The following is a 15,266-nucleotide window of genomic DNA, read 5'->3' as shown; positions in this document are numbered from 1 at the left end:
TTGATCTACACTAAAATAATATATTTTTCCTTTTGAAAAAAAATTCAGATTCTCATATCAAGGTTTTGTTTTCCCATATATATTTGACTTTCAAACCCAATACAGTACTGTTATCTTTACATGTATTTGTCAATAAATTCATGTCCTTTCTTAGTTCATCAATTTAATGTAAAGCTAAACTTCCAGAAGAGCTTATTACCTTTTTAATTATTAGTCAGAGGTAACAAACATCTGTATTTGCAATTGCCTTATGATTTACTCAAGTCTACCCATTCTAAGCCCTCTTTGGGTGGTTACTTCCTGTGTTCTCTGCTAAATAGCAATAGAGAAGTCTTTTTGTATCTTTTTGTTGTGGCTGCCATTTTATTTCGTTTTGATTGTGTTTTTCTATTTGCTTTTTGCTCAACCTTTACTTTATAGATTGTATTAAAGCAAAAAAAAAAATTCCTACTATTTAGCAGAAACATAGAGTCTATTATAATTTCCCCTATCACTATTAAGCACCCATCCTGGAGATAGCAGTTGACGGTTTTGCTGTTTAATTCTTTCTTGCTCATTAGTGAGATGGACTACATACATTAAAATGAATCTTTATATGCTCATGTGCATATTATTCACATTAGGAAGGGTATGTCAGCTATGGTAAAAAGCACGAAGTTGAAGAGCTATTTACATTTTTGATTCACAAATAAAAGACTAAAGTTGATTGAATATCTGAAGAAAGTTTGAGGTAAAAGAAAGGTAAGAGAATATGCATGGAGTGACTATGACATTCTTGTTGAGGAAGGCAAGTTTATCTTCGAAAGCAAATTAGTCATGGAAAAGCTGGAAGAACAAATATAATGAAAAAGTTAAAAATAGTCACCATAAGCATTCAAATAGGAAGTTAAAGAGAATTGAGTAAAGGAATTAGTAAATAGCATTGCTGGCTACTCTGAATCAGATTGTGTAACCTGTGTTCGTAAAGTTTATCAGCATCATTATGTAATTTATGCCAGAAACATTCAATAGAAAAGGGAAAGGAGGAAGACAAGTAGATGTATGTGTTTACCCAGAATTGTGAATTAGCAATTTGAATTTAGTGATAGATTAAGGGAGTAAAGGAATCTATGTACAAAGCCAGTAAATATACACTTGAAATTATAAGCCATGAAGTCAAGTTTGAATGCAGAAAGAAGGGAAAAACAAAGAAAGTGATATTAAAACCACAGGGAGGGTCCTGTGGCGAGTAATACAGGTGAAAGTTGATTAATTGAAAAGATTAGGGAATTAGACAAATAGAACATTATTGTTAAAGAAAAAACATTTAGAAGGATTTCCTGGTGGAAGATATGAGATGGGGAGTAGTTTCTTGAGGTGACAAGGCCACAGAACAGCAACATATGTTGACTGTTGTTGTAAGGCAGATGTGAAAGTCACTGAAATGGAAAAGTATTCAAAAGGCAATGCCAAGATTTAAATAACTTATCAGAATTGTATGAACTTTACCCAGACTAACCTAAAAGGTTTTTTAACTGTGTTGTGCTTAAAATTTTTATAGTTAATGTTTTACAAGATTGTAGGCTTTTCTACATCTTAAAAAATTCCTATGACCAACATTTAAAACAGTTGGTGTTTTTTTCCCTTCCCATGTTCCCATACCTGATACACCCGTTACAATACCTGTTACAAGAAAGAGTGCATCAATATTTAATATTTGACAAGGTTTCAGCTAATATGCTTCCAAAATAACTCCTAGAAACTTAGAAAAGTGATAGCCCACACCAAGTGAAATAAAATTCCAGAACTTCCATGGGAAATGGTAGGAGAAGGAATCAAAAACCTCAAAAAAGTGCATGAGTATTACATAAATCACATAAGGGCCCAAACTCCACTATTCATCCATATTTCCTAGGAGAGTTTAGAGACTATTCCATTTTCCAGAGCAATTGGGAATTCACGCGTGAGTATTGTTGAGAAGCTCAGGAATGGCAGCCCTCCGTAGGCCAGGGATGATATTTGCTATTACAGAATAGGGATCTCTGATAGCAGCAAGAGTGATGAAACAGCAAAGCTATAGCAGTCATCTGGGAGCACTTAGGCGTCAGAAGCAAAGTGGGTACAATTATTGTAATGAGCATCAAGGTTAGGGTGGTAGCCAGAGGGAACTGCACTACAGAAAATTACAGAGATAATTAATAGAACATGACATTCCCCAATGCACAAGACATGTAGATAGCGAACAATAATATTACTTACCTTACAAAATCAAAAAAGATCAAGGAAGTATTCTCGAGGGGTTGAGAGCAGCTGCCCCGAATAAAATATTAAAATACCTTGTTCAGTTTCCCAATCTGGACTATTTTTCAGATTGGAACCCACTGTCTGAAGGAGAGGCAAGGTTTTCAAAAGGAAGGGTGGATAACATCTTAGCAAGTACATGTGGGCTTCCCTTGTCCTATCACAAAGAGCCGTATGGCCATTTACTAGGGTAATACATTGATGGAAAGGATATACTCAAATGTTTCCAGAACTAGTACATAGGGTCTGAGTTTAATTGATAATTAGAAACCATAATAGTCCACAGATACACTCGTGGTTTGATTTGGTTTAGGTTTTTTTGTTTTGTTTTGTTGAGACAGAGTCTTCCTGTGTTTCCCAGGCTGGTCTCAAACTTCAAATGATCCTCCCACCTTGGCCTCCAAAATTGCTGGGATTACAGATATAAGCCACCACACCTGACCCAGGGTGATTTTTTTGTGGTCCTCAAAAATTAGAACAGACATACTTAATAGATGGTAGAATCCCCACATTTGCTCCTTGGCTTGTGACGTAAGAAGTGTCATAGTGATCTATGGAGAACCGCAGATAATTCTATCCTAAAAAGTAAAGAGGTGAAGGGTTTCTTTCCTATTCACCATTTAATCCACCACTCTGACCCCTGCAATAAATAGAAAACTCCTGGAGGATGACAATAGATTACCAAACTCAACCTAGTAGTAACGCCATTTGCAGTTGCTGGGTAAGACGTGACATCTTTTCCAGGAGAGATTTACATAATCTCAGGTAGCTTTTATACAACTATTGATCTGAAAAATGTATTCTTTTCTATTCTTGTCAGAAAAAAAGAACCAGAAATTGTTCATATTTATGAAGGGAAAATAGTATACAACTATGGAGGTATCTATGGTGAGAAAAGACAAACCATTATGGCAAGCCTCAGTGTAAGAATCACAACATAGACCTTTGGGGTTCTAAAGGCCATACTGTCTGCAGCTGCTGGGCCCTGGAAAAGATGGACTTATTGGCCAGGACATATTGGTGACCACATGGCCAGACTTGCATATGATGAGCTGGGTTCCCTAAGACTCACCAAGTCAGAGTGAGGTAATTCCTTCAGTAATCTATCGTAAAACAGAAGTAATATATTCAGGAGTGGGCATAAGCAGGGTCAGAGGGCAGATGCAAGCTGCATGAACAGGCAGACCAGCCTCCATGTCACCCACCAGTATTGCACATGCAGCTCTCCATCAAATTATGACTATCGCACTAACAAACTTCCTTAATATCAGCTCACAGAGGAGACAGAAAAAGACTGAACTTGGATTACAGCTGGATGAGCTCAACATGTGAATACAAGCCACAAATGAATTGCTGCCACTCTAGAGCCTCACTCGGGGGTACTGTGAAAGACCGAGATGACAGGCAATCTTCCCAGTTAGCAGTGCTTCAAGAGGTGCACCTGATCACCTACTTTGTATAAAAAAAGAAGTGGCAGCACACCTGTAATCCCAGCACTTTGGGAGGCCTAGGCGGGTGGATCATGAGGTCAGGAGTTCGAGACCAGCCTGGTCAACATAGTGAAACCTTGTATTCACTAAAAATACAAAAATTAGCCAGGTATGGTGGCACGCACCTGTAATCCCAGCTACTTGGGAGGCTGAAGCAGGAGAATAGCTTGAATGTGAGAGGCAGAGGTTGCAGTGAGCAGAGGTTGTGCCATTGCACTCCAGTTTAGGTGACAGAGTGAGATTCCGTCTCAAACAAACAAACAAAAAAGAAGTTGCTCAAGGTTGCATAAAAATTCAAGGGCAATGGAAAATGGTTTGGCTGCTTAATCAGAAACTTATAAAATAGGGACAGAGGAGCTCTGAAAATGAGGCATGCAGGTGAATTTATAGAAAGGGGTATGAATGTGAAGCGATTTGTATGGCATTTTAACGCCCACCAGAGGGCATCTACCATGTTAGAGGCACTAAATAATCAAATTCATCAGACAATGGCAAAAAGATTCTTGGTTAGACCCAGGAATAACTAATAGATGTAATTTACTCATAGACTTTGTTTGAGATATCATTGGCCCTGCCAAGATGCAGAAAATAAATTAAGCATCTCTTGGTGGTCTAGTAACTCTCCTTTTTTCTCTGTCATAGTGAGTGGTTACCTACCTGCTGGGATGGTAAGTAAACTAACTCCAAAACCTCACTTTCAAAAGGCTGCAGATACGTGCACTCTTCTGTAATAAAGCTTTGAAGAATTCCTGTTAAAAATTCACCTTCATAACTGAGAGAGTTCCAGGGGGCTAGACCACATAAGACCCTACAGGCAACAGAAGAATTTCTGCTTTACTCCTAAGGAGAATTTGAAAAAGTTACTGAACCTTTCTAAACACTCAAATGCTCACTGTAAAAGGTAACATTTCCTACTTTGCAGGCTTGTTTGAAGATTATGGGAGATACTGCATAAGAATGTTCTAATGCATTACATAAAGCAGATTCTGAATAAACTGATATTTCCAAAGTTCACTTCCATGGCCCTAAAACACTAATGTCTCCATTACACTCATGATCCCATTGCCTCTCTGTTCTTTGGGGACACTATGCCAACTATCTTTTTCCTCTCCTTTCTTGCTAAACTCTCCTTTCCTGATGGCTCCTGAAAAATCAACACACGTTCACTGAACATTTGTTTACTAAGTGCCAGGTATTTTTTTTACATGTTACCTTAACCTACTCAAACCTCTCCTGAAGGTACTGGTCTTTCTCCTATCTGCTATGATGAAAACTGTTCAATTAGGTGACAATAAGAGAATCCAGATAAAGATGGTTGTCAGAGGAAATGTGAATATCTAGATACTGCATTCAATATTTAGATTGTATGTGCACGTGAGCATTTTCCAGAAAAAAAAAAAAAAGAATCAGTATCTTCTGTCATAGTATCTAAAGATCCCTGACTCTCAATATGTTAAGATACATTGAATCTACATTAATAGTTTTTCAGGGCTGTCCTGCTACTCCATTGTATCTGTTTCTGTCCCTACCTGAATATTCTAGCTGTGGTTATCAGTAAATTTTTACTTTTAAATTCAAATTTCTATTTTTTAGCCTTCTTCCTATGTTATTTACCTTCATCATGTAACATTCCCTTAACTTTTTTTTTGAGATGGAGTCTTGCTCTTTCACCAGGCTGGAGTGCAGTGGCATGAACTTGGCTCACTGTGACCTCCGCCTCCCAGATTCAAGCAATTCCCCTGCATCAGTCTCTGGAGAAGCTGGGACTAGAGGCGCATGCCACCACGCCCGCCTAATTTTTTGTATTTTAGTAGAGATGGGGTTTCTCCATGGCCAGGATGGTCTCGATCTCCTGACCTCATGATCCGCCCGCCGTGGCCTCCCAAAGTGCTGGGATTACAGGCATGAGCCACCGTGCCGGGCCCATTATGTAACATTCATAACAACATTTCTTTCTTTAATTTTTTTCTTCATTTGATTGCTGACACTACTGATAGCTCCCAATAAGTCATCTTTGAGCACTTCAGACCTTTCTTTGGCTCCTGCTTCTCAGTATGACTCATGAATTCTGGTGTTTCCTGAGAAACACCTTTGTCTTAATTTACTGTTGCACATACACTCCTCGTATTATATAGTCTATGGGCAAAGCTTTCCCCATCTCAGGATCGGACCTATCATAATATCTGCATCTATATCTCTAGGTAACTAAAAAGTAAATTGCACAAATGTCCAAAACTACATTTTAAATCACTACTATCAAAAAAAATTCAACTTAACACAAAGATACTACTTTATGATCCATGTATATTATTTTATTATAATTTCCTGTGTTGGGAATTTTAAGAAGATCAGAGCCATTGAAACATTTCTAGAGGAGTATAGATTATTACAACCTATACAGAGTGGAATTTGGCTATACAGCTCAGAAGTCTTTAAAATGTGCATACACGCTTCTATTTCCTGAGGTATGACTTTATCCTGAAGAGTCCTCCCACTAAAAGACAACTAGAACTTAAAAAAGTTAAGACAATCATATTTTTATGGCTAAGCTCACAAGAAGGAATGGAAATATCAAAGTGTGAGGGGACATGCCCCTGTAATCCCAGCTACTTGGGAGGCTGAGGCAGGAGAATCGCTTGAACCTGGGAGGTGGAGATTACAGTGAGCCAAGATTAGGTAGAACATTTTGCTTATAACATTAAGGTAAGAGAGAACCCATTTTGAATGTTATGTTTGGCATCCGTAACATATTCACGAGAAAAAAAAAGGTTATGAAAATAAAATAAATAACAATGTAGGTAACAAGTAAGTATTTTTATCTAAATGGACACTAGACCATGAGGCAGAAAGCTAAGCTTTGGTCCAGGATTCAGCACTAACTACATTGTTTGAGCCGTATTGTTGAACTTTAATGTCACTGTCCCTCGTATCCTTTCTACATCACTGTATTTGATGCAGGACAGGGGAGCCTCAACGTGGGGCTTAGCGCTCAAAGTTTCTTGGCTTTGCTCATGAAGGAATTCAGGGGCAAGCTGGAGGTTGAAGAAAAGAGGCTTTATTGAAGAGGCGGTGTTACAGCTCTGGCCGTTATAACTCTGTGACTGCTCCTGCAGGGCAGGGCTACCCCATATGCAGAGAGCCGCAGCTTAGGGCGGTTTTGCAGTCATATTTATACCCGCTTTTAACTACATGCAGACTAAGGGGTGGTTTATGCAGAAATTTCCAGGGAAGTGGTAGTGACTTTGGGTCATCCTATCATTGCCAAGGAAAGAGGCAGTAACTCCTGGGTGTTGCTATGGGAATGGTAAACTGACTTGGCACACTAGGGGGCGTGTCTTATGGAAAGCTTCTTCCCATTGGCCCTGTTTTTGCTAGTTCTCAATTTGAGGTCTGGTGTTCAAGCTCTGCTTCTGGAGTCTAGTCCTGCCTCCTACCTCATATTCGCCTTGTTAAGTACATTATCTTTTTACAGGAAATCCATTATCTTTCCAAATCTTTTGATATTTCTTCTGGAACACCAGTAAATTGCACAGAAATATTAAAATTGTAGAATCATTGAATAATTAGAACAAGAATTCTAAACAAAATTGTTTCTTTCCTCCTAAAATCTCTACCAAACACCTTCAAACTATGTTACTAAGCTTTTAAGAAGTATATTAAATCAATAAACTATGTTCCTAGTTAGAAAACTTCAATTTTTTTAAGATTACATAGGCATGCACATTTTTACTGACAATTGAAATTTGTTTGATTTGCTTTACATGACATTGAGTTGTTACATTAATAACTAATATAACAAATATAATTTAGAAATTAAAAAAAGAGCAATTTGGAGAAAATTTTAAAAACCAAATCATTTTAAAAGACAAACTGCAAAGTACTCTGTGAGCCACTCCATTCATCTTTTTCTTCTTTTTTAATCTTGGCTGGATTACAGGGGTACGCCACCATCCCCAGCTAGTTTCTGTATCGTTAGTACAGATGGGGTTTCACCGTGTTAGCCAGGCTGGTCTCAAACTCCTGACCTCATGATCTGCCCACCTGCTTCCTACAGTGCTGGGATTACAGTTGTGAGCCACCGCACCCAGCCCCATAATTTTCTCGTGTAGCTAACGGGAAGCAAATCTGTTCTTTCAAAATAATTGTAAAATTTTTGTATAAGAATGAATGGAAAAAGTCAACCAAAAACTGCTTGACTACATATAGTTATGTATCTCTATTTAAGTGCTGACAAATGAATTTTTTATTCATTTGGTTATGTAGAGTTTTTCATTCTAATTTTGTTTTGTTCACTGCCCTATCTCTGGTACCTACAATAATCCCTACCACAGAGTAGGTCTCCACTACTCTTGTGCCTTTAAATTTTCCCTCACCTCATTGTAAATGACTTTTGATTTCTCTTTTACCCTTTTTATACACCCTCCCCTTATATCTCCTTTTATGTCTGAAGCCTTATGGGGTTCAGCCATTGAGGTCACATGGGTTTAGGTATACCTCTTCAGTGTCTGTGACTTCTCTGTCTGCACATATGCACATTTGTTGTTATCCTTACTCCTTTCTATCAGTTCCTTACCGTAACATGCACTTAATTCTTGAAAATTCATTCATGTGTTACAAAGATGGCAAATTCAAACTTCTGTCATGTATAACACACCATTAACTGCACAAAGACACTCTGTATTTGCTACGTTAATATTTACTGATGAGTTAATGTAATAATGACCCATTTGCTTCTGCTGCCTGTGAGGTACTTTCTATCCATAGGGATGGAAATTAATGACAGAGGCTCTCTGAGCTGCTTGAGCTGAGAAAGGTGTGAGAGGTATATAAGAGCTGGATTACTAGATAGCAAATAAGGGGGTAAATATTCCAGTGGATACAAGTTTGGGCTCTTTTCATGAAGCTTTTTTTCTATCAAAGGCATTTGCTGATATTGCTGACATTGAAATATTAAAAGGTAAAGAATTTACTATTTCTGGGAAAGATTTATTTAGAGAAATGCACACTTGGTGTTAAATTCATGGTTTATTTCAAAGAAAGGCTAAAGGGAGAATGTATTACAATATGCATGTTCAGAATGTTTAGAGAAGGAAATTGGGAAAGTAAAAATCTTGAAATTACTTGAAAAGTGGACAGTATTAAGGGATTATGTCAATAAAAGTTTTGAACCTTGTAAATTACATTAAAAAATGTTTCCTTTAAAAACTAGTCTCTAATTTAAAATTACATCAATTAGAACTGTACGAAATCTCTTGATTTCAGTGCTGGAATATTCTTTGCAGAAAATTTGAGAAGCAATGTGCATCCTAAAGCTGCAAGTATTTCTCATCGTGCTCTCTGTTGCAATAAACTCTCTGAAAGCTACACCCATGGAAAGGTTGGTAATTTTAAAATCTGTTTATTTTGTAAAGTTGGGAAAAATAGAATTAAATACTGTGGCGTAACTAACAGACATTGTGCCATTAGATTTCTGACTATATCATGCTTAAGAACTTGATGGAACTTCTGACAGACAGGAATGGATAATTCCAGTTTTGTCAAGAAATATGCTCTTGGAACTTAGAGGAGCAAAGCCAGAACATGAAGCGGGGAAAAAATCAAAAGTTAGTAATATATCCTATACCAACCTGATACTGAAACAAACTGGAGAAACCTCACTAAAGCATATATTTTTATATCAAGTGGATTTTTTTTGTATATTTACATAGATTTTTTGTTTTCCTCAAATGGCTCTGGAAATATTCAAAATTTTTACATCTTGTGGAAATGGAAATGTATAGAAATAATCAAGAGCAAATTAATGTTTGCAGGAAATGAAATCTAAAATAATTAGTTAAAAAATCATTTGCTGTTTGAGGATTTATTCTATATTGTTAGCTAGCTATTCCGTTAGTGAAACATAATTATAAAAAGTCATTCTTCGTATTACTTCAGTGCTGCTATAAATTTAAATTAATACTTTTTAAAATTATTTTCAATAGGTAGCATGTATGTCAGGATTTCCCGGGAAGGCTTATTATGAAAGGTCATTTAAATGGTAATTAAGGAAGTCTGGATGTTCTTCTCAGAACTAACTGTAATTTTCTATTTGCTTATTTATGGCTAAACATAACTTTTAAAATGACATGAAGTTTCTGATAAACGGAATAACTGAATGATGACAGGAAAATCAGTAGTATTACCTAGTGTATCTATTTATATCTTGATATTTTCTTTCAATAGGTATAGAAATTTACTGAGCAACTTTACCCTCTTTTTTAAGTTTTATTTTGAGACAAAGTCTCTCTCTGTCACCCAGACTGCTGGGGTACAGTGGTACAAATATGGCTCACTGCAACCTTGACCTTCTGGGCTCAGGAGATCCTCCCACCTCAACCTCCTAAGTCACTGGGCCACAGGCAACTGCCACCATACCCAACTAATTGTTTTATCTTTATTTTATAGAGAAAGGGTCTCCTTATGTTGCCCAGGCTGGTCTCAAACTCCGGGCTCAAGCCATCCTCCTGCCTCAGTCTCCCAAAACTCTGAGATGATAAGAGTGAGCCACTGAAACCAGACCATTATGTCTTTATAGATATTAGATTATTATGAGAGGAGCTTCACTTAGAAATAGAGCATTATGTAATATAATATTACTTATTATACAATTATTTTGACGTTAGTCTCACAATCTTTAACTTTGAATTGTTACTGGAAATACTTGTGAAACATTCTTCAAATTGCTTTTTAATGTGTTGCCTGAAATCAGTATGCTTGAACACTTGTTAAAGGGAGTATGATTTATCATGCTGAGGTGTTAAAGCATGTACTATTCTATGTATCTCACAGAAAGCTAGGAAAATCTATGGGAAATGCCTCAAATTTTAAACTCTTTTTAAAAAATAAAGCTAATATTATTCATTGTCATTTTCCTCATAATATTTAGTCATCTCATCTGAGATTTCTTTCAATTTATTAAAGTATGAAGTAGGACAAAAGGATCACATATTTTCCCACCAATTTTTTTTACATTCCCTTGTAAATATCTTCCTGGCACGTAATCAAAGGAAAGTCAAAAACATAATTACATAGATTCCAAGATATAATCACTAGGACCTCCCTGAAAGAGCTCACATGCTTCCACAGATGAATGTTAAGAGCTGAGAGCAGTTACTCACTTTAAAGTCATTTTTGAAACTCTGGAGAGACCATTTAAAAGAGAGGCAATTTAAGAGTTACACGTTGGCTTATTGTCATCTTTGTTTAAACTCTTTTTTTTTTTTTTTTTTTTTTTTTGGGACGGGTTTTCACTCTTTTTACCCAGGCTGGAGTGCAATGGCGCGATCTCGGCTCACCGCAACCTCCGCCTCCTGGGTTCAGCAATTCTCCTGCCTCAGCCTCCTGCGTAGCTGGGATTACAGGCACGCGCCACCATGCCCAGCTAATTTTTTGTATTTTTAGTAGAGACGGGGTTTCACCATGTTGACCAGGATGGTCTCGATCTCTTGACCTCGTGATCCACCTGCCTCGGCCTCCCAAAGTGCTGGGATTACAGGCTTGAGCCACTGCGCCCGGCCTTAAACTCTTCTTAAAGTCAAGAATTTCCATGTGTGAATGTGCCTATAAGTGGTCAAAAGCTTTAATGTTGTTACTAGCTAGTATGTTACCTGTCCAGGTAGTCAGTGAGGGAAAAAAAAATGCCTGAAACTGGGGATGTGCCTTTTATTAACCATTTCAGACATCTTTTTCCATCCTGAAGATTGTTTTAGATGCGCTCTTATCTATGCTGAATAGTATATTTAGATGAAAGGTCTTGTTTAGGAAAGCAATTTCACAATTATGTTACAAACATAAATGCTCTTACTGTTTCTTCTAAGCAGAATGATGGTCCATCTAGCTAACTCAAACAAGGTAGCATTTTATTTATAACAATTTAAAATTCTATTATTGAACTTCCAACCAATTATCAAAATACTACTCAGCATTTAGCATATAAAGTATTTCACACTCTGCTTCAGTCACATGCTAAACATATCTTGAATCAGATATTCCCTTTGAACCTTCTCAATTCGACCCATAATTTTTCTTTATTGCTTTTTTTGAGGTGTTTTGACCAAATTCCAATTTTTCCTGTTTTTCAAGAAAAGTTAGTATTTTAGAATTAATGCAAATGTATGAAATTACTAGTTCAATCCTTAAAGCATTAAGTCTCTCTTTTGAAATGTACATTGGTCACATTTACTGTACCTTCAAAAATAAATAATTGAACAGATAATGTGAATGAGATTGATATAGATTAAATAATTAGATTCCAAAGCGGTTTCGTTTGCCCAGATAAGTTGTCCAATAATTTGTCAGCATACACTTACATTCAACAAATATCCAGTTCACCTGATGCTGTAAGAAATTTTCTATATTTAGAAGGAAATAGAGTAAAAATTTAAAAAAACAATTTAACATGAGATTATTAAACATTTACTCTTAGACTGTCTCTACTTGATAGAGATAATGAAATACTCCCCATACAAGGTAAACACAATGAGATAAATCCATGCATTTAAGTCCCAAATTACGCATATCCACCGGCTCCTGGACATTGAGATTTTAGCCCTATAACTGTCATTTTCCACTTACCCTAAGTTTCACCAATATTTTGATTTCTATGGAGCTGAAAACTAAAACATTTCCCTAACTTTCCTAATAATCACCAAAAAAGAAGCAAGGTTATTATTCTGCATCTATTTCTGCTATCATTTTAAAAGCACATTGAAACAAAAGGCAGTCAAAAATATGGAGATGGCATACAAATAAACGTTTTAAATTAAAACCTAAGTTAAAATCAATAGAATTATTTAATTCATGGTTATGATTTCTGAGTTTATAAATATTATTATGCACTTCTTCCAGGTGGCTAGAAAAATATGGTGACTATTAATACCATTGACATAAAAAGTCTTTTGATTTTTAACACTTAGCCTAGTCTTATCATTAAAATTGTTGGAAGCATAAGATCCAAGCAGGAAAATGTATTTATGCTAAAAGTAAGAAAACTCTCACATTGCAATAGAGTACTTGAGCAGGTGATAAATTTGATTCTCTTTGAGATTTTATGACATTCTCTTTTTTTGACATACTTTTTATGACATTATCTCTTTTTTATTTTATTATATTTCATTTTATTGTGGCAAGAGCAAAGCAGAAGATCTACCCTTTTAACAAATTTTTAAGCATGCAATGTTTTATTCTGGATTATGTGTACAGTGTTGTGCAGCAAATCTCTAGAGCTTAGGCACCCTGCTTGACTGAAGCTTTACACCCATTAGTCAGTAACTCCTTATTTCCTCCTCTCCCTAATAACCACCATTCCATTCTTTGATTCATGAATTCAACTATTTTAAATACTTTATATACATGGACCCAAGTGGTATTTATCTTTCTGTTGCTGGCTTCTTTCACTTAACCTAATGTCCTCAAGGTTCATCCATGTGTTGCATATTGCAGAATTCGCTTCTGACATTTCTTGCTTAACACTCCTGATTCAATTATCTCAAGAACTTAAAGATTAAGTGATACTGCTTTATTCTTGTTGGAAAGATGTAGAAATAATTATTTTTAAATTTCTATTTATTTCAGATTACATATAAATTTTACATTTCTAAATTCTTTTTATATATTAAAACATAAATTCCTCAAGATTTTTAAAAATGTAAGACAAAGACACTGTTATTCTGATTATATGAGATGTATTCTGAATTTCCAAAGGAAGACTTTTAACAGAGAAATGCAACATGGACTGTAACGAAAGATGTTATATGATTTCCAATTGTCATTTCAAGGTGTGAAAAAAAAAATCTCAGTCATCTAGGTGTTTGCAAACCAAAACACTGAATTACTTGTTTGAAAAGTGTGTCTTTAGTTTTCATCAATATAAGACGTTTGATGTCACATGGCTGGATCCAAGTAAAATTCTAAGGCTCTAACTTTTCACATTTTTCCTTGTTACCAGCCATCAGGTGGAAACACGGAAATGCAACACCGCCACATGTTCAATGCATCGCCTGGCAGATTTTTTAGGTCGTTCCGGCAACAACTTTGGTGCCATTCTCTCACCTACCAACGTGGGATCCAATACCTATGGCAAGAGGAATGCAGTAGAGGCTTTAAAGAGACAGCCACCGAATTACTTTCCCCTTTAGAGGACAATGTGCCTCTACAGTTATTGCTTTATGTTCTAGTGATTTCCTGTATAATTTACCAGTGCCTTTTTCATTTCCACTGTGAATATATGGTCTGTGTATCCTACGTTTATTGCCAGGACATATACATTGTCAAAAGATTGTTTTTTTTTTTTTTTTTTTTTTTGAGACGGAGTTTCGCTCTTGTTACCCAGGCTGGAGTGCAATGGCGCGATCTCGGCTCACCGCAACCTCCGCCTCCTGGGTTCAGGCAATTCTCCTGCCTCAGCCTCCTGAGTAGCTGGGACTACAGGCACACGCCACCATGCCCAGCTAATTTTTTGTATTTTTAGTAGAGACGGGGTTTCACCATGTTGACCAGGATGGTCTCGATCTCTTGACCTCGTGATCCACCCGCCTCGGCCTCCCAAAGTGCTGGGATTACAGGCGTGAGCCACCGCGCCCGGCCAAAAGATTGTTTTATATGTAGTACTAGCTAAGGTCCCATAATAAAAAGATAGTATCTTTTTAAAATGAAATGTTTTTGCTATTGGTTTCTATTTTAAAACATAAAAAAAGTATTTTTGGGGCTTATATGTCAGTGGCACAGGTTTAAGAACAGAGGAGAAAATGGTAGTTTGAAACTTGGTAAACTGTAAACAGTTAATAATAAAGTTATTTTTCTTAACATTAGAAAATCAGTAATTGTAAGTACCCTTGTTAAGCAACCCCTTTTTGCACTAGATTTCTAAAATGATAAGGTGCTGTTTTAAAAACAAAGAAATAAAATCCTGCTCCTGACTCAGTCAAAGTATTTTTTAAAGTCTATTGTTTGTTGTGTTTACTGGTACTAAGAGGTCATTTAAAAGTATAAAAGCACTTTGTATCTTTGAGGATTTCATTGTGTGTTAGCAGCAGTGAGCCTTCATTAAATGTTTATATGCCCTTTATTCTGTTTAAGTGGCTTTCAGCAAACCTGGTCCTATTCTTATGCAGGGTATGGCAAACGCAACTTATGTTCTACTAATCATGTCTTCAATTAAAAGATCACAGACTTCTGGAAACTATTTTTTGTATAGTAATTATTTTATTCGTTTAACAAATTGGACATTTCTGGCAAAGATTATTTGTATGATGCATTTTTTTGATAGTGGCTGCAATGTTGGACAGGAGATGAAATGTTTTGCTTTGATTCAGATTCTTTTTTTTTTTTTTTGAGACAAAGTCTCACTCCGTCACCAGGAGCCAGGCTGGAGTGCAGTGGTGCGACCTTGGCTCACTGCAACCTCCCCCTGCCGGGTTCAAGCAATTCTTCTGCCTCAGCCTCCCGAGTAGCTGGGAC

At 36.5% G+C, this 15,266-nt stretch overlaps 1 protein-coding gene across 1 annotated transcript; it reads left to right on the top strand.

Moving 5' to 3' along the window:
- Nucleotides 1–8,556: 8,556 nt before the first annotated feature.
- On the top strand, nt 8,557–14,991 carry IAPP (islet amyloid polypeptide). The gene is made up of 4 exons (XM_032287736.1): nt 8,557–8,727; nt 9,053–9,147; nt 13,756–14,084; nt 14,399–14,991. Exons 2-3 carry the CDS (start codon nt 9,068–9,070, stop codon nt 13,943–13,945), a joined length of 270 nt encoding a protein of 89 aa, XP_032143627.1. The 5' UTR covers nt 8,557–8,727; nt 9,053–9,067; the 3' UTR covers nt 13,946–14,084; nt 14,399–14,991.
- The last annotated feature ends 275 nt before the right edge of the window (nt 14,992–15,266 follow it).

Source organism: Sapajus apella, unplaced genomic scaffold (genome assembly GCF_009761245.1).
Source record: "Sapajus apella isolate SASKATOON/1434 unplaced genomic scaffold, GSC_monkey_1.0 scaffold2, whole genome shotgun sequence".
NCBI lineage: Eukaryota > Metazoa > Chordata > Mammalia > Primates > Cebidae > Sapajus > Sapajus apella.
Note: the sequence above shows the minus strand (reverse complement) of the source record. Positions and strands in the feature narration are given on the sequence as shown.

Excerpts from the sequence above, each read along its gene's own strand:
- IAPP (XM_032287736.1), top strand. The coding sequence starts at position 9,068 with ATGTGCATCCTAAAGCTGCAAGTATTTCTCATCGTGCTCTCTGTTGCA. Across the intron at positions 9,148-13,755 it reads AAAGCTACACCCATGGAAAG|CCATCAGGTGGAAACACGGA; the intron begins GTTGGTAATTTT and ends CCTTGTTACCAG.